Raw genomic sequence first — 24,910 nt, 5'->3', positions numbered from 1 at the left:
CGCGATTGTGTGATTGGTTGATCGCATGATGGGGTTGCGACTTTTCTTGCTTTTTTCCGTTCTGGCAAATAAAAAACCGGCGAAGTGCGAGTCGGACTCGCGCACTAAGAGTTCCGTACCATTACGCAAAAAACGGCAAGAAAATCACGTTTGCCGTATGGGAGCCCCACTTAAATATTTATTTTATTCTGTGTTTAGTATTTTTTGTTATAGCGACAACAGAAATACATTATTTGTGAAAATTTCAACTGTCTAGCTATCACGGTTCATGAGATACAGCCGTGACAGACTAACGTACAGACGGACAGACAGACGCATAGCGGAGTATATAATGAGCGTATAATAGGGTCCCGTTTTTACCCTTTAGGTACGGAGACCTAAAAAGGACTTGATACTTGCGGGCAGCTGCAGCGGGTTGTCAAGATAACGATCTAATTAATAAGTTAGATCGTTCAAGTAAGGATTGCTCCTCTTGTATAAGGTGGGCCAATGATAAATGCATTTTAACGAAAGATGTCAATACGAAACGAGACAACAACATTATCTACTTCTTCTTCTTTCCATCCTGCAACCCTCTGCTGAGGTACAGGGCTCTAATCATATTCTTCCACTGACTCCGGTCCTGGGCAGTTTGGGTAACCTCCCACCCAATACACCCAACTCTTGTTCCACGGAACGGCGCCAAGTAAATATAAATGAAATAAATAATAATAAATCCGTTTATTTAAAAGACAACATAGGTCCACACATCACAATGTAAAAAATCATAATTAAAATTAAATAAATTAAATTAAAACATAACAGCAATTTATAAAGAATATTTGGACGTTGATGACATTTATAAAATCATTAAAATAAAAACTTAATGTTGTTAAAAAATAAAATTCATTGTAAAATCATTGATTAATAAAAATTAAAATATAAATAAGTTAAAACTAATAATTAAAAATGTCAGCAATTTCAAAACATACAATCATATCTAGAATAAAAAATATACATTTTCTTTAAACATAATAGTTAGTCCTTACTTTACATTATTGTGTATATGTATTGACATGCAGTGGTTCACGTAACGACCATGTTTCCTTTTGCCGGGCATCTTCCAGCGGCCGTAGCACGGTCGCATTTTTATCACCTGTCACCATGCCTGTCACGTTCTAACAAGTATGTAAGTGTGAAAGTGACAGGCATAGTGACAGGCAATAAAAATGGAACCAGGCTGCCACCGCAGGTCAGGACCGCTGGATAGGTGGGTGTCAGGATTGGGTACGGTCTTGGTGGCTAAGGTAGAGCACTGTACTAGTGATCCACTGGTCGTGGGTTCAAGTCCCAACCAAGACAGTGAATTGTTACACTTTTAATTTATTTCTAAGCTTAATATGGAATATCATTATCAAACACCTTTAATGTGGCTAACAGGACGGACCTTACCAGTTCAACACCCTTCCATGGTAAAGTTTCCGCAACTACTTTAAGCCCATATCTCTCTAACAATCCTCTGCTAAAATCAACTTTATATTATCTCATTATGGTTTAAAATTGAGTGGAAAGGAGTTTGAAAGAAGGGCAAAGATGATTGCGGTTAGTGTACCGTCTTACACCTTGCGCAGTGGACCCAGACCGCATATTAGCCGACGCAGCGATGTATGACAGACGGTACTGCACAGGTAATGAGGGATAATGAAGCTTTAGAACTGGCGTGACGTACCTTAGTTATTGTTCACAATGGCGGGACTTAATCGCGTAAAATAAGTTTTAAATTTGTCTGTCGTGGTCTCGGAGAAGACTGGCTAAAGTTGACATCAGCATCTTCAAGGCGCGCGAGTCTTTCGAACTATCCGCACTTGATCTTGTTTATTGACTTGTTTTGCGCACTAGGGATGTCACTGGATCTCTACGCCTGCGAATACGGGATGTATTTTACGCGATTAAGTCCCGCCGTTGTGAATAATAAAGAGTAAAAATCGTTAGTTTAAATCAGTGTCGTTTAAATCACCTTAGTTGATAATAAATTTCAGAGAAAACATGTTTTTAATTTTACTATAACTGTATGACTCTGCAACAACTCAATCTTTCGGCTTAGCCCATATTTAGTTGACTGGTAAATACATAAGTCCGCCATTTGTAATTTGATGTATTGTACAATAATGTTTAAATAAATAAAATAATAAATCTCTGTCCAGTTAATTGACATTAATGTTTGCTCGTTTTCTTTCTTGCCTGTAGGTTTTGGCCATTTTGACTTTTGATAAACTATACCTAAATACGTACAACGTTCTGAAAAAACACCTATAGTCGGTTTTGTCTTCAGCCGAAAGTATCTAAAGCAAATGTGTCCCCAAAAATAATGCTGTAAAGACTGAACAAGAGATAATTTAGATACCTACCTACCCGTTTTTGTTGTTTTTTTATTATTTCAGTGAAAGAAGCCAAATTATGTATAGATATTGTTAACAAGGAATGATTCTAATAGTAATTGAAAAGTTTCGATCGCGAAAACTATGTCACTTATACAACAAAAATATCGTTCCATTTAACGTTGACTCATCACACGTATTCCGTGCATTGTTTATCACTTTATTCCATTATCCTCGCTAAAAATAATTTTAGAAATTCACACGCATCTAGGTCAACCCAAAGTACCCAAACCCTAGCTGAGAAAAACCTTAATAATCAAACAATGGTTATACAATACATGGCCGTGTCTGTTTTTCCGCCGCTCTACGCAAGAAAGCGAATCTCAATGGCCGAATGTACGCAACGTTCAGTGTATTTTGTGCTCTTGCGCCTCTATGAGGTCCTCTGTCCTGTTTGATCGGAATCGATTCCAAATTTAAATTTAATGCAAACTGGTTCGCGCGCGGAAGTCTGAAAACATTCGAAATTAAAAACATTCATGTGAATAGTTTGTTTAGTGTTGTGCCAGTGATACCGAAGTGTAATGTGATATAATTTATAATCTGCCAAGCCATATCCGTCAGTAGAAAAGAGCGGCAAAATTTTAAAAAATGTAGACGTTAAGGGTTATCGTCCCTTATACAATTTCAATTTCGCGCCTTCTTCCACTGACAAAGTTCGTAATTGGGAAAATTATTTGAAGTGAAGTTTCTTGGAAAGGGATTGTACCGTTGATAGGTTGACGTACGATCAAATTACTCGTCTCGTTTGGACTTTTCTGTCACCATGACTATGATAATAAACATTTATTTATTTTATTCTTAAATGTGAAATTTTCTGTAATTTTTATGTTATTACTACTTAGAATCACTAGCTTTTTCAACCATTACAGAAAAAAAACCTCCATGCAGTTTTCGAAATGTCCTATATTATGCGTTACCGCAATACGAAGTAATTTATGGAATTATGGTAACACAAGAGGAATAAAATTTTTGGACGTTTTTCTTTCTATAAGGATGCAAAGAGCACATGAATCACATAAAATCACATTTAAGTAAAGTTGCATTTTCAATGAAATGCTTATACCTGTGTATCATACGTGTATAATAAGAATGGTATTGCTATATTTTATATGCCAGTCCATTAATTTAGGTTTAATTCGAAAACTATATGTGAAATGTACTTATTATACATATTTGATTGGTACTTACAATTTCCATACAAAGTTATATATGTCCATGCAAGTTGGGTAAAATGTAAAGTTATTATAATAGTCTTCAATTTCATTAAAATAAGTAAACTATGACTTCATAGACTCATAAACATAAGCAACGTAATACATATAATAATTTATGCTTTAAATGTATGAATGCAAATTGCAAAGTTATGGATGCGTAAAGTAAGCCGCGTGAAGTAATGCCATCATATAAGCTAACATAGTACTGTATATGGTTATGAAGTAGAATTCTTATTAGGAATTTAATCACAAGCTTTTTTGTATTGCTTTGCATAAAATTTCTGTATATATATACCTAACTAGTCTATAATCGTAAAATAATTCTAAATCGTAAAGATATGTAACCGCGATTAGTAAGACTGACTGCACTAACTAGGCATTTTTTTATTCAGTTAGGATGCCAGTTATGACGACTGAATTAAGTAAGATGTGTGAAGCGTTTTAGTCTGTTGTTTACAATAAAGGGAGAATTTAATGACACATCCTTCAATTTCTATACTTATTAAATGAGATACGATAGGTATATAGGGCAGTGTAAAAAATACAATTTATAGACTGTATAGGGACTTCAAATTTTTTTTATTCTTTCAAACGTTTTCGTAATAAGTATTACTTACAAAGATATATATTTAGGTGCTTATTATTTATTAAAAATAAAAATAAAAATAAAATAAAATATCTTTATTTCAGAACATTTATTGTGTCATTTGTAATACTTATAACTTCTACATCTAGTTACTTCTAGTTTTTTTGCGAAAAGCGGGTAATTAGATTGCTGAAAGAATAGGTTAATAAATGAACAAATATTTACAAAACGTAGCCTTGATTGATAAATTATACAAACATTACCATCAAAACCCTCCATGAATGCCTTCCATCATTGTAGGACAAGTGCAGAAATGATGACATTTCGCGCCTCTACGTTAGGCAATGTGTTTATTTCTTACGCAGAGATTGTAAAGTAAACGCAAAGCGACCGACTTGAACATTAAGCGGTGACCATTTTTGTATAAAAATGTGGCGTATTGAAAATGCGTGCCATGTTTGAAATGAAAAGTGGGACGGTAATGACCATTTTGCTTGCAGTTATTTCGGTATGAATGAATAATCTTAGTGCTGTTCTTTTTTAGTAGCAATTTACGACCAGTAAGAGTTCTACACTGATTTAAACTGTCACGATTTTTATTGAAAATGAAAATGAAAATGAAAATGAAAAATGATTTATTGGGTACACAACAGGTTTTAACTAGGATCGAAACAAGAACCTTCTTTTAAGTAAAAAGATACTTGTGCCAGAAGGCTCCGCTCTTCCATTAAGTACAAGGTTTACCAAAATTATCTTAAATTAAATTAAATTATCTTAAATCTTAAGCTTATACTTATTATAAGGTAAGATAGGTACATTAGGTACTTTAGATTAGAAACTAAGTTTAATTTAATACATATTATATAATATTACCATGAATTTCTATTTAACATGCTTGTGCTTGTGCACGCGCGCGCGCGCGCGCGCGCGCGCGCGTGTGTGTGTGTGTGTGTGTGTCTACATGTGGTATCTATTTTAAACTTTTAAATTACATTATTGCAAAATGGATTCAATTTCTACGTATGTTAACTTTTTTAGATATTCAATACCGATTTTTTTACAGTCATATAGTTGCTGTGGGTAAATGTCAAGTTGCTCGTTAATGGTGTTATATAGTTTAGCAGATTGATAGTTGAACTGTCTTTTGGCAAATTTTGAGTTTGTTAGAGGCACTGGTGCAGCTTTACACTTTCTACTTTTTATTCAAAAACTATACCTTGAAACTCATTTTACGCGATTAAGTCCCGTCATTGTGAATAATCAGTAAGTTCTAATTCAAAACCTAAGTACTTTCTTGGTTGTATTTAAAAAAAATATCGATTTTATTGAATAGTTATGTTTAATTGATTGTTGATGCTCAATTGGCCGAACGATTTAGGTTAGAAATTTGCAAAAAGGTCATACTTATTTTCACCCCATATTTCGTGGGAAATAAAGGGTTGGAAATTTAAAAAGTCAAAAGAAAAATAACCACGAGTAAGTATATAATCTTTATTCGTTTGAAATGTTTATCGAAACTTATATTAAGCTTAGCCCGATATGTTCTCGATCGTTTTTAGGGTTCCGTACCTAAAGGGTAAAAAGTGTAAAAACGGGACCCTATTACTAAGACTTCGCTGTCTGTCTGTCCGTCAGTTGAAATTTTCACAGATGATGTATTTCTGTTGCCGCTATAACAAATACTTAAGAGAATAAAATAAATATTTAAGTGGGGCTCCCATACAACAAACGTGATTTTTTTGCCGTTTTTTTTGCGTAATGTTACGAAGCCCTTCGTGCGCGAGTTTTTTTATAAAATTGGCCTGCCGTTGTTTTTGGTCATTTTCCCTAATTCTAAACTCGTCAAAAAGCGCCATAAGTCGTCGAACCTTCGTTTAGGCTGTCGGGCGGATTCACAGTCCACTAAACGCCAACAATGGAACAATTAAACCTACACCTATTTAATTAGTCAGCTGTATAAGAGTTTGGTAACTTCTTATTAGCACGTGATTATGAACGTTAAATAGTATCTATTTCTTAACCATCACACATTTTACACAAGAATAACACCTTAATCACCTTAATTGTAACACCTTATAGAGAGTGTTACAATGTATAATTCTAACGCTTACGCGTTACGGTATAAAAACCCTTATTATCATTATTGCTTTGTGGCAATAAAGAAAAAAACTTAATTTTGAAGCAAAGGGTGAAAAAGTTTTTAATAATGCAAATCAAAACATTTCATTAAAATCTTATTATGAGTAACTAGTCATATGAAATACATATTTAAGGGTCAAGACAGTTTAAATTCGACTAGGGTCAAGGAGACAACAGTGGCTTGGTAGGAAAAGGCCGGGTACAGTGGCTCACTCAACCTAATTTCAACACGAGAGAGGCGATATTTGGGCGACTGAGCCACTGTCCGAGCTGAGCCCCTGTTTCCGCCTCGGCCCTACACAAAAGATTTGGAAGAATATAAATTTTCTTAATCATGTCATAGTAAGCAACCTTACACAACGCTTAAAAAGTATATTCAAGCCGTATTCTGAAGACATTAACTGCTGAAATGATTAATTTCTAATGCCTTAAGCGAACATTATCTAAATATATCATTCCACACTAAGAACTGCGAATATTGAAACATGAGTCATCTGTACCTTTTAGGCCTTATTTGACCTTCATACATAAAAGGAAGTAACTGCCATACATGTTCAGCAATAAGTTCGCCATTTTGCATAAAACATAATAATTATGTCAGTGAACAGCAAAGCGTGGGTTTTTTATGGGACAACCGCTACCAAAACGTCATTGTTGGGTTCTTTATAGTGCCCTAAACAGGGGAGTACAAACAAAGTGCAAGAAAGCAATGAATGATAAAGCCAAGTGACAAAATAAAACGATAAACTAAGTTGTTTCAGTTTATTTGTCGGCACTATTGCCGAAATAATTCCATATCCCTCATAATAAGGTACACATTTTTATTTATATGTATGTATCTCTGTAGCTTGTACCTTTTTCTCTCTGTAGCTCTTTCAGTGACCAACATTTGCATCACACTCTATCGAAACATATCTACCTTTTTTTTTATATTATAAACTGATCGGCGATTGGCCCTAGTCACACCGGATGGAAAGTAAAGACAGGGCCTAAGATGGAGCTCACCGGTTCAGTAACAGCCTATTCACTACCTGCTGATCAATAATAGATTAAAACGAGTCTTAAGATTCTAATAGGCTTCTAGAAGTGTTTACATATAATATAATACAAGTTAATATAAGTTAAAATAAGTGTAAATGGCAATACTTAAAGCAAAACTGACACTATACTACCAGTATCCTGCTAACATTAGTAACGAACTGAGAGATAAACTTAATTTTCTCAAAAATGGACGGCAAAGTCGACGTTGCCGGTTAAAAAGTAGGTCGCGAAGTGCGTAGTTTATGGTCAGTCAAAAAATTAAAAAGTTAAAAACATTGCAGTCTCGATTTCGGAACTGCAATGTTGCATACAAATTCCATTACCTACTTGTCAAGTTCCAAACTTTTTAAAAGTTGAAGTGGCCATATCAAATGAAGGCATACAGATGATCAGTACTTATTATTATAATGTTGGTACCGCGACTATTTAGGTGTCTCAAATAGGTTGACGTATTTTCAGCAGAAAAATACACTTCTATTTTTAATTTAAAAAATAAAAGGCGGCAAAGCAAATCTTTTTACTTTTTTCTGTGAAAATATATACATAAGAACGTTGCTTCTGTAAAATATTTCTACTATATTTGTATTTATTGCTGGCTTCGGATTTAATTAAACGGACTCCCAAGGTCGTCCGTTTAAAACGAATCCTCAGCCAGCAAGTAGCTACTTCCGAGCCTCGACAATAATGTACTATTTTGAACTGTGAGCCTTTTACCCTAACTGCTGACCAAAAAAAAAACAAATTAAATATTTTTGTTTCTTATGTTTATGTATTAAATTATGTTGTATTGCACGTTATTTTGTCTTAAGCCAGTGTTACAAAGTAGATTTTATTGTATCAAGAATTTGAAAGTCGTGACTTCAAAGTCACCCTGCATTGATTAACTTATACATTCTACTGTTTTATATTTTTTGACAGCACTATTATATCGCTGATATGTTTTGTCAATTCCAATCAATACGATGGCGAAACCTGCCGCTTGTCACCGAACCCAAAAAACCGTAACAATATACAGACACTTAAGGTCATGGCATGGACCAACGATAAAAAACCTAATCGTGATACTACTCTACAAATATACGTTTTAATACCACTATTACATATTGAAACACTTAAAGTCTTGAAAATAAGGTTTATTTTTAAACGATTTCTGGGAAATCCCTGGCTAGTGTAAGTTAGTCTGGCAGTACCTTATGTAAATTGTAAGTCGAGTTGTCAGTCACTGGTGTAATGTGTCAGGTTCCTCCTACATTGACTGGCGATTAGGATTATGTCAAACGTATTTAAAATATTTAAATCTGTGAAATTAGGTACATATTATGCCATCGTATTTAATTTCAACTTTGTTACACAATTACATGTGGTACAACGTGCTACTAAATGTGCTTGACACATTTTCTGCCAAACATTTCTTTAGGGTTCCGTCGTAAACTAAGAACCCTTATAGTTCCGCTATATTCATCTGTCTGTCTGTATAAATATTATAGATAAATAAATATTATAGGACATTATTACACAAATTGACTAAGTCCCACGGTAAGCTCAATAAAGCTTGTGTTGTGGGTACTTAGACAACTTACTTACTTACTCCTCTGGCGCAGCGACCCAAAGTGTGTCTTGGTCTCCAACACGACAGTGCGCCACTGATCCCGGTCCTGTGCAGTTTCTCGCCAGTCTTGGACCTGGAGCTCGCACAGATCAGCGTCCACCACATCCGCCCATCGGTACCTAGGTCGCCCGACCGGGCGGCGTGCTGTCGGTTTTCCCTCAAACGATCTTTTCACCGCCCGATCGTCTCCCATTCGCTCCAGATGGCCGAGCCACCGAAGCCTTTGCGCCTTTGTCACACCAATGATGTTACTTAGACAACGATATATATAATATATTCATATAAATACTTGAATACATAGAAAACATCTATGACTCAGGAACAAATATCCGTGGTCATCACTGAATATATGTCCTTACCAGGGTTTGAACCCAGGACCATCGGCTTCACAGGCAGGGTCATTACCCACTAGGCCAAACAGGTCGTCCAGTGTATGTATTATAGAGGGTGAGGGGAAGGGAGGTTATTATAGTGTTTTTACGTTATCGAGGTTCTACTGTAGGTTGGTAGGTTATGGAATTAGTTAAAATTTAACTATCTATTTTGTGGATATTTTTGAGTTTGCCCGATGATTTTCAGGCAACTGCACATTGCTCGGTGGCTGTAAATATAACATTGTTATTTTGCAAGTCTAAAACAAGTAAATATGATATAGTTTATACATTTTAATGATCCATTTAGCAACAAAAGCATGGATTAATTTATGTGACAGCTTATGGTTGCGGTAAACGTAATCGCTTCGGATTACTAGACGGTATATTTTGACTTTAATGGGGCGAAATTTATTATTGATAGTAACATTATATTAAAGTATGGTTGTTTTGATATCTAAAGCATGCACCAAAATCTATATAGGGCTAGGAAATATATTGAAGCAAAAATGGAATTTTAATCTAAAAGTATTTGGTAATTTAAGCTAACTTTTGTTTATCGTTAAAAGATACTAATAAGATCTCTTCTCTTCATTAATTAATTTAAAATTAAGACAACCGTAGTTTTTAAGATGATAAGCTTATTAGATTAACCTCGGTTTAAAATCCATGTCACAATACAATTACTCAATCAAATTACAATAGAACACAATGGAAGCTTTTATGTACGAGTTACGACGAACACACTTGTTAGATGACCTATTTTCCCGTGCACTCGGCACAAAAGACATGAAACTATCTTACTGTGCCATATCAGTGTCTTACTAAATATTATGCTAAAGGCTTAGCCTTATATAGGAAATTTAATGGACGCCCTACGCAAAATACAACATGAACTTCCAAGAAACTTCAATACAAGTACCAATTTGGTTTAAACTTTTCAACGATGAAATAAAATGGGACTAATCGACTGGTTAATTTATTCTTCACCTTTTTCGTCAAGTCAATCACGAAGGCAATTAGATTTAACACCGCTGAAAATTAAAGGAATGTCGGTAAAAAGTGCAAACGTTCAAGCAATCATCATTAGGACGGCAGTAATAATGTAATGGCAAGCAGGACCGTGCGGAGGGTGAAGCGTAAAGGAAAGGAATCTGGTAATGCAGCTCAGGACACCCTCCCCGCCATAGTTGTCACTCCCCCCGACATGAAGGTCAAGGCACCGGGCACACGCGTCGACAAAACTGTCAAGAATAATGTCAACGAAGCTACATCATCAACAACTACAGTAATCAACAATAACATGGAAGAATTCAACGTCAACAAACTCATAGCGGAACTCTCTGAAAATTCCAGAGCATCTAAGGGCGAGATAGAAAGCATACAGAGAAAATTACTACAACAAGCCAACGAGATACTCAAAGTGAACGCTTTCGCCAACCCGGTCCCCGGACCACGAGTCATAGACAGCGCACAAAAATATACAACCAATCAACCCGTTTATGGGATACCGACAGTTATACCGAGAACTATGAATCAAGTAGATTTAGATTCACGCCAAAACCTGAATCAGACTAACATGGCGGCGAAGGACACTAAGGACAATCAACTCAGCGACCAACTTGTACCAGAGAAGCTACAAGAGGGTCCCGTGTTCCCGGGAACGATGTGTGGCAACCAGGGAAATATGCAAGGGGCCGGCGCGGCGGGAAGAGGCATTTTTTCCTACGAAACAGGTTCCACCGCGAGCCGCCTGCCCGCCAGTGCGCGCGCCGCTTCAACAAGAGGTGAATGTCTTATTCCGTTTGAATACCAATTCTTTTTTGATCGTACATTCTGTGTTTTTATCATCTGTCACATGTGTTTCGGTTGAGTCACTTTATTCGGTGAAGGTTTCGTTTTGGAGGTTTTTAAGGATGTCTCAATAGTGTTAATGCGCGAAAGCTTGGAAAGCTCCGTATGTGGCGATGCCGATGTGATTGTAACGGTTACAAATTATCAAGAAGTTCATTGTTCTAGACCGGTATGTATTCTACTATTTTGTTACTTTTGGCGAATACTTTGCTTGTATCCTCAGAAAGTTGAGGGAGTATATTATTCAAGGTCGGCAGCTTTATCCCCCCATAATTATCATACTTCAGTCTTTCAAACGAGAATAAACTGCTTTTAAAGCAGATAAACTGGTCACTAATTAGTATTTATACTATGTATACAAGGCATGTTAATGTAAATTAAGCTAAACAATTGCTTTTTCCCAGGAGAGCCATTAAATTGAACGAATCAAAAGATCTTGTTTCTCTATGCTATTAAACAGCGGACGACATGACCATTTCTTAACAATGCAAGGATTCCACAGTATTGCCTAACACTGTTAGTTCTGCCGATTGACAATTTGACACTAGTGAAGCGAATTGTCAATAAAGGGGCCCACTGAAGTTAAAACAAAAAGTTGACAGTTCCGAACAACTGACAGGCTAGACTGCAGGCGGACTGGTAATCAGTAGGCCCCTTTACGCATTCACAACGTTTAAAAGGTAAGGTTCATTTAGCAACTTATGGCGAACAAAAGATCAACTTAATGTCAATAAATAAAAAACGGCCAAGTGCGAGTCGGACTCGCCCACCGAGGGTTCCGTACTTTTTAGTATTTGTTGTTAAAGCGGCAACAGAAATACATCATCTGTGAAAATTTCAACTGTCTAGCTATCACGGTTCATGAGATACAGCCTGGTGACAGACAGACAGACGGACAGCGGAGTCTTAGTAATAGGGTCCCGTTTTTACCCTTTGGGTACGGAACCCTAAAAACGTTTGCATTGATTGCTGGAGTCAGTCCAAGCTAATTTTGTAAGTTTGTATCGACTTCGCAAGCATCAAATTCCAATGCAAATATATATGTCTTTATAGTCGACGTAACAACAAAGTGTGGCTTTGTTGTTACAAGTTGATGTAGACGAGTCTAAAAACGTCTAAATAATAAAGAAATTCAGTCAATCCATACTAATATTATAAATGCGAAAGTCTGTCTGTCTGTCTGTGTGTTCCCTCTTCACGCTTAAACCGCTGAACCGATTTAGATGAAATTTGGCATATAGATAGGTTGAGTCCCTGAGAACGACATAGGATAGTTTTTATCCCCAAAATCATCCCTTAAGAAAGTAAAAAGCGGGGTGGAATTGAGATAATCAACGAAGTGCCTGCTAATTTGTGTGCATGATATGCTCAAATTTAGATTGCTATGAGATATTTTCCAGGCGCTATTCTTACTCTAGCTGCGGTTACTAAGTTCACGATGACGAAGTCGCGGGCAAAAGCTAGTTACTAATAAAATCCCAAATTGATATAGACAAGTTTCTTATTAATGCTCAATTGTATTCATAGATTACTAGCTTTTGCCCGCGACTTCGTCTGCGTGGACTTAGTAACCCCAGCTAGAGTAAGAATAGCGCCTGGAGAAAATCTTATAGCAATTATTCAATTTGAGCATATTATGCACACAAATTAGCAGACACATTAATTATCTCAATTCCATCCCGCTTTTTACTTTCTTAAGGGATGATTTTCGGGATAAAAACTATCCTATGTCCTTTTCAGGGACTTAACCTATCTCTATGCCAAATTTCATCTAAATCGATTCAGCGGTTTAAGCGTGAAGAGGGAACACACAGACAGACAGACAGACAGACAGACATTTCGCATTTATAATATTACTATGGATGTACCCGGCCAATTACTAATTCTATTTGTTTAATTAATCCTTTAATAAGGCAGAAGGATGTCAGAAATTACGTTTAATTCGTGTTTTTAGATAAAGAGAGTTTTTTAAAGAGATTTGAATAGAAGGAGAAAGAGGGGAGTGGAATAAGTATATAAGAGGAAGCCTGAAAGTTGCACCTAGTAGAAAAAGTAAGAGCGAATCGCCTAGCGTGGTACGGACATGTAATGCGGAGGGATGAAAGTCATGTGACGAGAAAGGTATTACGAATGAATGTGGAGGGAAGTATCGGAAGAGGAAAACCGAGAAAAAGGTGGATGGACTGTGTGAGAACTGATATGAAACGAATGCGAGTGAATGATGAGATGACGGGCGAGAGAGAGGTACCTATGGAAGAAAAAGACATGCTGCGCCGATCCCAAATGAATGGAATAAGGGCAAGCGAGTGATGAGATAAAGAGAGTTTTTTATTCCTAATCAATAAATATCATAATCAATAAATCGCATGCATCCGGAGAGGTGGGCTAGCTTAGCAACCAAGTGGATGCCGGTAGAGGGACGTGGACGGGGCAGGCCCAAACGGAGATGGCGGGATGACCTGGACAGCTTCCTGAACAACTGGCCGGAGGAAACACCAAATCGGGAGTCGTGGAAATCAAGGGGAGAGGCCTTTGCCCAGCAGTGGGACACTTAGTAGGCTAAAAAAAAAAAAAAAAATCAACTTTTACGATAGGTAAAGCTATAGCTACTTAAAAGGACCATGCTATACTTGACAATAAATTCTAAAACAGGTGCTTATTCGGCACGCACAACAAAAAAACCCAGGTTCTTACACCTGTCAGAACGACCTTTGCCGTCGAATTTAAAGACAGACAATTTACGTCTTAGGCTGTATAACATTTAAGTTTAAATTTCAACGTCAACTCATTAATTCTGAATTTGAACCTTCCATTGTTTTGGGTTATTAAAATACCTAAAAAAGTAAAAAAAAAAGTCAAAAGCATTTATTTGTTCAACATAGGTAAGGTACATAAGTACAGGCACTAAAGGCAAATGTCCGCTTTTTTTTTTTTTTTATACCACGTCGGTGGCAATCAAGCATACGGCCCGCCTGATGGTAAGCAGTTACCGTAGCCTATGTCCTGCTTTGTTGTGGTTAGAATAAATTATTTGATGGAATATTTTTTTTCTTAATTATAATAATACATAATATACATAGTCAAGTCTATTTCTGCAGTTTTGTTTACTTAAATTAAAAAAATCTTAAACATAAAGTAACATTTCAATATCCATGCTGGTGCCTCTTTTTAAGCACAAGGGGACTTAACAATTCTAAATCTTACATGACTTATAAGTAAGTAAACTAAGTTTAAGGTCCTTTTATATACATTCTTAAAGATTTACTCGTGTTTGTGTGTGTGTGGTCTTTTTAATTATTTTGTTTCTTTATTTAAGGCCCCGTAGGTTCGTGTTTTTCTCTCACTTTCACTGAGCGTAAGCCTAAGCGAAATGGATGCGCGTGCTCAATTTGAATTTTTAGTAAGTTTAAAAAAAAAGGAAAAGTAATCGCTGATTCCCCTTAAAAATAAAATTGCGCATTTTAGAAGCAATTTTCATATTTTTAGCTTTTGTGCGTAAATTGTTACAAATTTTTAAAGTGCATTTAGACCTATGTTCTGACTGGTAGATAATGCCTCAAGGCATTAAGTCCGCCTTTTGTACTTTTTAACTGTTCTTGTGCAATAAAGTTTAAAATAAAATAAAAATAATTTGTTCGTGGTTTTTTTTCTGTCAAGTAAAAGTCAAAAAATCAGGATTTTAATCGCTAAAGTCCCTGCTAAAAAAACCGTACCGTTTAGAAAAGCGATACGATTGCAATCAGAACAAAAATAGTAAGTTTTCCAAATATTTAAGGATTAAAAATGAATAGACCAAATAAAATTACCATCAATCTTAATATTAGGTATCTTTCAATTTTGTCCCCTTGTGTGTTAATACGCAAAACATGTCCAAATTCAGGTTATAATTACATAATATTAAATTTGTATGAATATGATACCATTATTATGTAAAGAAAATTAACTTGTCAAGTGAATATAGCGTCATCATATAATTTGGTAAGGTGACAAAATCTATTGCATAAATAAACCATAACAAGCCTACTTCCGACGTACAATCGACCTACTTACTTTGCTGCACCTCTCCCTCATAAACAAATAAGTTTTATAACACCACATTTCAAAGAACCTAGCCACCAAGCAGCTCGTCCGATGGTACATTAACTCGGTTACTGAGTGAATCGATGAATAAAATTGAATTAATCGATGATGCAACGGATTAATTCGTAAAACATGATTAATTAACCGTAAATCTGTTACGACGAAATCTAAAAGTAGAACAGTGATTATGTAATTGTAATCAGCAATTGCATAAATACTGAAAACAATATGGAAAATTTATATCCCAATACAGTCTTAAAATGGCGGATATAACAAGAACTGACGAATGCTCTTATCTCGATGTATAGTTTATCAGAAAATCTGTCTTAATTCATACAGATAAAGTTGAAATTTGATGAACTTATTTTGATATCTCATGGGTATATATAAATTATGGGGTAACATCTGACAGGAAGCAATGTGGGCGATTTATATTGTTATTGTTTTTTTATGTTTTCGATTAATATCCGTGAGAGGTTCGTTAATCGTTATATCTCTGTAAGTGGTTACGTAATTTCTATGAAGAAAACCTTATGTGTTATTGTTACAGTTTTCCTACTGTGTCATAATAGTTGATTGTACAACAAGGGCATAAAGCGATCCATTCATACCCGAGGCAATTTATTAGTCCGAGCGCAGCGAGGACCAATATAGGCAATATAAGTCGAGGATAAAAATGGACATTTATACCTGAGTTATACACTACTTTTTAACTTCGATTGTGAGTAAAATATACAAAAATATCCACTATTTTAGGTTATTTTACCGTATTTATTCAAGACTAAAGAAAATTGTACTCACGCCGGTCGGTAGCGCGCCGGTCAGAGGCGCGCCAGCAGGGCTGGCGGTTTGTATGGCAGATTTTGGACTTTATTGCTAAGTCAATAAGGGTTGTAATAAATGATTTTACAATCTAGAACATAATAAGCAACTTTATGTCGTCTACGCACGACTTAAAGTCGGACTTTACGAGCACGAGAATTGAAAAAATAATTCTTAATTAAATTGTGTCGATTCTATAAGAAAATGGTAATTTTGAATATACAACCGAGTATCTTACTGTTTGTGGGATAAATAGAACCTTTGATGACTGCCGTTTTACGGAAGAGGTTTTTTGCTTCTGCAAAAGTTTTTGTTCATGTAAAAAAAAACTTTTTGTCTTAATAGAAAAATTATTCAATCTAGTAAGAATAGTGTTTGTCTAACAAATAACAACCCATTTAAAATGGTATTGGATTTAAATGGGTTTTTCGTTCTCCCAACGTTTTTGGAATATTTGTTGTATCAATTTTTCTCTTAACACAGATAAACAGGACACGGATGTTTTTGAATGTACGAAATTAAGTGGACTGTATGGTTTTACAATAAAAATATCAAAAAATAAAACAAAACGACAAAATAAATGCAAAATTTCTAGATCTTTTCGCCCCCCTTTACAGTCCATTCTCTTCGCCAGTGAACATTTTGGTCCTTCGAGCCGGAAATTACAGAATTTATCTTTACATAATTTGATGTATATTAAACATAGCTATGTCCCTACGTTTTATATTTTCGATATTTTAATTATTGTTAGAATTAGGAGCTTTCAAAAATTTGTATGAAATTTTTTTTCGCCACTAAATCTATCTCCTTTATATGGAAAAACGGTAGTCCACTATCGTCTTAAGCTTAAGGCGTCGGCATTTCATCGGCAAGAGGTCTTCAATGGGCATATCGACAACCGGTTACCGGTAACACCAACATGCTTTCGATTGCTCCGTTGCTCTTGAGTTTTACAATTTCATTAAAGTTAAGAGAGGTTTTTATCGGTTGTTTATAGTGATTGCGTCGCGTGTTTGCGTATAGAAAAAGAAAGGTAAATGTAGTTAAACGATACGAGATGTCATTACGTAAATGTAAATAAAGTACACAACGTTTACACGCCTTGTTCTCGACTATGACCGATTTTTTAAATAAGTATTTGTGCCATTTTCAACCAAAAGGGTACTTATTGTCGCTTGTCAGTAAGGCGCTATTTCCATATAGCTGCAATTAGAAATCAACCTTATCGTCAAGCGACTATGTGGTACCTTTTGGTTGAAAACGTCACATTTGATACCTAAACCACAATAAGGCCTGTTTTCCCCTCTGGGTTGGAAGGTCAGATGGCAGTCGATATTGTAAAAAGTGCCTACGCTGATTCTTGGGATTAATTGTCAAACGGATTCCATAAGCCGCGGCAAAAAAACCGGTACAACGCGGGGAAGATGATGATGATTTTGATATGTAGGTACCTACTAAACTTTAGTACGGACTCAGCCTAGGGTCCGAAGGGTCTAGGGAAATTTGTAACTCCCGTGGCTGCCGACGGGGATTGAAAACTGACAGACTTCGAAAACCGAAAATCGAATTTTTACATTCGAGCGATAGAGGCAGATACAGAAATGTCGATTTACGTTTTTCGCGGTAGGACCTTTGGAATCAAAGCCTTCCTGCCGCCCAGTTGGCATAGATTTTGACCTTAATGATGCGCTGGTTCTATTGCACCGATTCTGGTCAGCGCCTCGGACAAAATCTGCATCCGTTTCTCGATGCAAGGATGGTAAACTCAAAAGATAACGTATATATAGATAAAGGCCCTACACTCACCCCGTGGCGTTTTGTAGGTCTTCGGTTTGCTCCAACTAAAATCCGTTTTGCGTGTAACGTTCACTTCACACCAAGGTCTTTCTTTAAAGTATTTGAATAATGAAAATTCACCGCTCCACATTAAAATCAACCGCACAGAGCTCTGACACTTTCTTTCTTTTTTTCTTTTTACATCAAATTCAAATTTGTTCTTTTTGTCCATGCCCCAAACGAGATATATATATGATAAGAGGTGAGAATGAAATGAGTTAAAAACTAAACAACCTTTTATTTTATTTTTCCAGTCGCTCTATTGTATTGAAATGTTGTATTTGAAGATTTATTTTAGAAAAACGCTCAGAAAAATTATCACAGTCATTTTTTTTATTGGTATTAAGGATAAAAACAGCCGTAAATATAACTAAGACAAATTTATGCTTACATAAAACAAGGCCAATAACAGTCGTGCATTGAGTTACATTATGTAACGATTAAAAATAACAAAAATAAAAATATCAATTCAATTCAATTATTTATTTAATTCGAATCATTTTGATCCATATAGTGTTAATATCATGGTTAACAAGTTTAATTCAACACCTAATGTTTTTTTTTATATTGATTTTATTGTCACCCTCGGTTGTCTGTTAGCGACCTTTTTACTTAATTACCAGATCAGATCCATGATAACATATAAATATTACAATTTCACTAAAATTACGAAACAACACCATTAATCAGAATGGCGTAGGGGGGCCGATTTTTTTATTTCGACCGCTCGATTTGGTGTATTTCGTTCAATAATATCTCCACTACTAGGCATTTAAATTCTACTAATATAATTGAAAAGAGTAGTCAATACAACTCGATTCCCAATTTCTATCGCTCGTACTTCAAAAAAGCCGGCCAAGTGCGAGTCGGACTCGCGCACCGAGGGTTCCGTACTTTTTAGTATTTGTTGTTATAGCGGCATCAGAAATACATCATCTGTGAAAATTTTAACTGTCTAGCTATCACAGTTCATGAGATACAGCCTGGTGACAGACAGACAGACGGACAGACGGACAGCGAAGTCTTAGTAATAGGGTCCCGTGTTTACCCTTTGGGTACGGAACCCTAATTAGCATTTCACCGTTTTCCACTGATTTACGAGGGATGAAATCGAGTGATTGAGATTCAAAAATCACCCCTATGTTCTTAAAACTCTACTAACAAGATTTTATTAAATAAGAGAAAGGATCAAAAGCTTGAAAGTATAACAGAGGAAAAATTAAACCTTCGAGCAACACCGGCTTCCGACATATATAAACAAACAAGTAAAGCTCAGTAAAAGCATATTAAATGGCTGACATTAGCGATTTCATACAAAAATGTCACTTTCTGTACATCCACATGACATTCACGGTCATAAATAAGTTTAATTTATAGCAGGAAATGGCTACCGCAGGTTTCTCGGCAAGACTTTGAATGGCGGCTGCATCCTTCTTGAGATTGTGTTTTGATAGATAGATAGTTTAACTTTAAATATACCTACTGTTATTAAAGGATACGCATATCATTGTCGGTTAAAACAACCAATATATTTATGTGACTGGGTCATCTGCCTCTCTATCGCTCGAATAAGCAAGAGTGATAAAGAGGCAGATAATGAAAATTTGATTTCCCGATAGGCCCTCGGGTCATATTTCGATGTTTTCGAAGTAGAACACTATAACAGTTACGTACATAAAAGGAATACCTACCTTGTAGTTGCCATAAAACTCTAAATCAGCCTACTTCAGTAAGAACAGGGTCTCGTCCATCATAACGTCATATGGATTTTTTATTCGAAATAAAAATATTGAATTGAATTGAATAAACCAAGAAGTTAAGCACTCATCGTTAGTTCAAATTGTAGGTACTATGCGTTCTCACTGAAAACTCGCATATAAATATCGTTAGAACACAATACTGTTGACTATGCTATCATCATCTTTGTGTTGGTTGTAAGATTTAGTAAAAGATCTCAAGTAATTTACGAACTAAAATACAATCTATTTACGCTACTTGTCACACAATTTGTATTATGGCATGGCCAGAACCTTGTCTGAAAACGCCTACCTATATAAAGTGTCTATTTGTTATTTAATAGCTTTTGCTCACTCGTTTATATATCACTAAACGGTAAATAGCAAATATAATATTTCTCGTAAAAACGAAGCTAAAGTAAGACTAGCTTGCTACAAACGCGATTTTACTCCCATCATCATCATCTTCCTTGCATTGTCCCGGCTTTTTGCCACGGTCCACGGAGCCTGGGGTCCACTTGGAAACTAATCCCAAAATTTTTCACTGATATGCTGTTTAACTTGGCGTAGGCATAAGTCTTTTCGAAAGCTACTACTGCTATCCGACCTTCCAACCCCGAGGGGAAACTAGACCGATGATTAGACCGGGGATAAGTCCGGTTTCCTCACGATGTTTTCCGTCACCGAAAAGCGAACGGTAAATGACAAATTTAATGATTTTTCGCACATACAAGTTCCGGGTTTTGAACCAGCAGGATTGCTTGCTACCCAGTACGTTTTGACTTCCGTATTCATATTGTTTGATATATTTATTAACGCAAAAAAAGCTCATAACATGTATTATTTGCAGGTGCGGACGTGCCGCCATACAGGATGCCGCCGGCGCCGGACGCGGCGCTGCCCGGTGCTCCCGCGCCGGCTGCTCTCCATACACACTCCAATAAGTTTCCAGTAAGTATTTTCACTATTTTTAGGATTGCAACTTTGAGAATCTTAATAAAATGAGTAAGACGATCTTGAGAACCTTGAAGTAAACAAAAAAAACTAAAACCTAGCCGCTGACATATGAAAGTTAACGGAAGTTACGCTCTAATTTGAAAACGACATATTAAAATGATGAAACTTGGCATGACCTTTCAAGTAACATATTATTACCATCAAAGTTCAACAGACGTTATTTTAACACCCAATAACTTTGAAATAATCTACCAAACTAAGTCACAAAAAAAACCTCACCATCTTCTCACCTAACGATCGACTCATCGAGAACCATTGGTATTACCGGCATTATCACCACCTTCACGAGCATGTATATGCATAGTAAACCGTTTGTCCTTCCGTCACTTCTTTACTTTTACCAGTACAAGTCTGAACTCTGTTCTTACTAGTTTAAGGATCAATTATAACTAGTTATCTGTTGAACAACTTTTTTGAACAGGTAATCTGCGCTTAGTGACACTAGATAAGACTTATGATTACATTGGAACGTACAAATGTGATAGTTGATGGGATTTTAGTAACTTTTGTTCATAGCTTTCAACGACTTGTAAAGATTTGATACAGTAAAGTTTTACAAGTCAGAATGCCTAAATAATAGGCGTAGATACTACCACTATATGTATTAAAATTCATTGCATATTCAGGCATCAATGCTGTGCTTTAAATGCACTTTTCGTGGGGTAGTCACACAAATCTCTGTTTTGACATTTTGCTAGGACGTCAGTTAGCCGCGACCACGACCAGTGAAACCTGTGTTGAAACGTCGGTAAATAAAGGTAACAAAATAAATTCGCGATAGACCCGTTTGTAAATGTGATTTAATATCAATGCTGTTAGTCGCAGGAATCCAATCTTTAAATCCTAGACTGCATCGTCACCATCAGGTGAGATTGTGGTATAATGCTTATCTTTTTTTAATTAAAAAAAGGGTATGCTAATCTTTACACATAAGATGTGTAGTCTAAGAAAAAAATCGTGCCCCCGATGTGACACGGCGCTATTTGTTTTGTTGAATGGGATTGGCCGGTCGAAGTGTTTAGCAGTTGGCGCCAGCATAGCTTGCCCTGTCAATCCCTAGAATTATGTCAATTTTTTTTAATGCCCTGGATGCCAGCCCTTTAAGCCAAATCTCATAGAAAAAGGGGCAAGCTATGATGGCGCCATCTCTGCAAACCTTTGACAGTTGCCAACTCCATTGTCAAACGTCCACTTTTGGCAACCAGAGCTACCTCTACAGAGTAGGAGCATTCTACCTACAGCGACATCTATTATTAGGTTTGGAAATGAAAGCACGAATTTGTTATGCACTTTACAGATGTAATACAATAAAAAAATAGATACCTAATTAAACCGTCAATCCTTTGCCTTTCCCGAGCCCGTATTGTCCATGTCTCCACACCATATAGAAAAAGCCTCCCCATAAAGATAAACAATTAGGATGCATTTTGGATTCTTTATATTAGTTTGCAAATGCCGCTCGTCACAAAGACAATGAACGGCAATAAACTTTACCTGAGCTAACTTTTTTTTTCTACACCCACATTTTTAAGGGCCATGCTATGGGTCATCACTTTTATGATATCGCCTGACCGTCTGCAAGATGTTTAAACGATTTTTGCCCTTAAGGTGGTTCATCGGGAATGTCCCCGATTGTACCTATCTGATATCGGATCGGACGGTGTGAAAACGCTCTTACGTTTTTATTTCGCGTATTACAAGACGGGACATTTTTTACCGTCTTGGCTCAAAAACCATAGTACCTCTGTAAAGTATATTTTAATCTGCCGGTAATTACAGACAAGCCGCGGTTTCTCTGCTCTCGCGCAGTGAAAGTGATCATTGTTCGCGCTTTATTGAGTACCGGTACCTGTCGATACGTTCTAACGTACACGTGTTTAGTTTGGTAGCCGAAATAATCGCCACAGTTCGATGACTACACTAGTCCGTGTTCGACCCGCATCCCAATCCGCTTTCGTGGAATATATATTCCCCCTCATCGTTCCGGTTTCCTGACCAACTCTTGCACTGTTCAGGCGATACGCCTATGGAACGACCTTCCCCTAAACACCCGGAAAGCCCAGAGTAAATTTACCTTTAAGCACATGCTGCGTAAGCATTTATCTGCGAAATATAAATAATGTTTCAGAGTTGGTACATGTATAATGTATGTATTTATGTAAGTATATCATATAAAGTATATGTTTAAGTTTATGAATTCATAGTATATTAATTAGTATTTACTTTGTAAATACTTATTTTGTAAATACTTATTTTGTAAATAGTAGGTAGCGATTATCGTTTTAATTTTTCGAGTATTAATCCTGCACCTAACAACCATCTCTTTTTAGCCCAGTGGTTGACTGGTATAGAATGCCTTATGGCATTAAGTCCGCCATTTGTACTTATAATTTTATGTGTAATAAAGTTTAAATAAATAAATAAAAATAAAGTACCCAAACAAAGTGTCAAAAAGGGCGACAATAATTAGTTACGGAACGTGAGACTTAATTATCTCCTCCTATACAAAACGCTTAACGGAGGTTCTCAATATCCCGGTATATAACTTTGAACTTTGACTTGAAGATCTTGACGCCAAACGTCAGCTCCGAAAAACTCGGCCCAAGCCCTCCTACAACTACACCTACAACTCATCTGGACAGCTCTACTGTGTTTCGTGCTGCCGGACTTTCAAAAACAAATTTGGATTGGCTAGTCACGCTCGCGCCCATGCGCGTAATAGTCAATAAAAACCCTTTTAAAAATAATAATATTAATAATATAAAAAAATAAAACGCTTGCCGGGATGTCGCCGTCGACGGATACGTCTGGGAGGACATCATAATCATCATCATATTTTTATATTATAACCTGTGAAATCTCCTCTCTTCTGCTATTTTAGTCTTACACTATGTGCCCACAGCACAGGTAGTCCCGCCATGTCTGTTTTGTTCGTCCTCTGCCCCGATATCCATCTTGTGAAAACCTTATCTTATTTTCAACAGATTGAACGAGAAGTGATTCTGTCTTCCGGCGACAAGAACTCGAAAGTGCCAATTCTTCAACAAGAAAGAAGGCGAGGGCGCCTTGGTGCCGTGGCGCCCGACACGCCTCCAAAGGCGCTTGCTGCTTGGACTCATGCCGATGTGAGTAGCTTTGTCATTCTATTCTTACGAGGGTTGAAAATACGTCGTTGATTAAGTTAAGACTGTATGTATCTGTTGACCTTTGAGGACTACAACTCGAAGGTGCCAATTCTTTAACAAGAAAGAAGGCGAGGGCGCCTAAGCGCTGTGGCGCCCGACACGCCTCCAAAGGCGCTTGCCGCATTCTTAATTTCTTACGTGGGATCTTAGGTGAAAATACGTCATTGATTAAAAGGGGGCGTAAGGCCAGGAAATTAGAAGGAATATTCATTAGATGCCCTCTATAAGACGAAACCTCGTTATAACGAACTGTATATGTTATTTACTGCTATCAACGATCTAAAAGATAAAGTCGGTATATTTTTATGTAACAAGTTAAACTTGATATGCATTGTAGTTGCAACAACTATGGACACTTGGACAGCGACAACACGACAATATCTAACGTCCAACAACTTGAGTAGAACATTTGTCGTCCAGTTTTGCAGCATGAGCAGTGACGGAAACACAAATTGCAAGTTTGCGATATCTGGAGCAGATAGCAAATAACGGAGTTTCTCCCGACGATAATATGAGTACCTTAATACAGTTATACTGCCGGATTTCCAATAATATCTTTTTGTTTAATATGCACTTTAGTATCGTTATATTGCTGGTATTACTAGACATTTACAATTTTTATAGAATAGTGAAATATAGGTAACTGGATCAGCTTTCCAGTTAGTTTTAGAAGCATGCCACAACAGTGTAACTTACGAACGGTATTCTGTAAATATGAAAATGCTAGAAAGTTGATTTCTCGGCTGACGATATTATATGGCTTGGTTTTAAAATTTTAGGGCCACTTGCGCATTCCGGGTTTAGTCAACTAACTCGGAGTTAACGGTTTAGTCGGCTAACCCTGGAGCGCGCAAGTGGCCCTTACAGTATTAAACCTAAACTTATACCTCTTATTCCCAACAGTCTAAAATAATCTACCACTTATTTAACTAGTAAAACCTAAAGCTGGCAGTGCCATAGTAGCTTTAGGTTTTATGTTTTGATCCTTCAATAGTTTTCG

At 36.5% G+C, this 24,910-nt stretch overlaps 1 protein-coding gene across 2 annotated transcripts in view; it reads left to right on the top strand.

The window, feature by feature from the left end:
• LOC134747762 (uncharacterized) overlaps positions 1–24,910 on the top strand; it is a 93,117-nt gene that overhangs the window by 30,842 nt on the left and 37,365 nt on the right. Inside the window, exons 1-3 of one of the 2 annotated variants that reach the window (XM_063682395.1) lie at positions 10,130–11,167; positions 20,559–20,659; positions 23,710–23,850. In XM_063682395.1, the coding sequence (XP_063538465.1) occupies positions 10,489–11,167; positions 20,559–20,659; positions 23,710–23,850 (921 nt within the window). In that variant the 5' untranslated portion in view covers positions 10,130–10,488. Of the gene's footprint in view, positions 1–10,129; positions 11,168–20,558; positions 20,660–23,709; positions 23,851–24,910 lie in introns of those variants that run through there. The other variant, XM_063682396.1, reaches the window with a different exon arrangement.

This window comes from Cydia strobilella, chromosome 15 (assembly GCF_947568885.1).
Source record: "Cydia strobilella chromosome 15, ilCydStro3.1, whole genome shotgun sequence".
Taxonomy (NCBI): Eukaryota; Metazoa; Arthropoda; class Insecta; order Lepidoptera; family Tortricidae; genus Cydia; species Cydia strobilella.
This window is presented reverse-complemented; position numbering and strand designations above follow the sequence as displayed.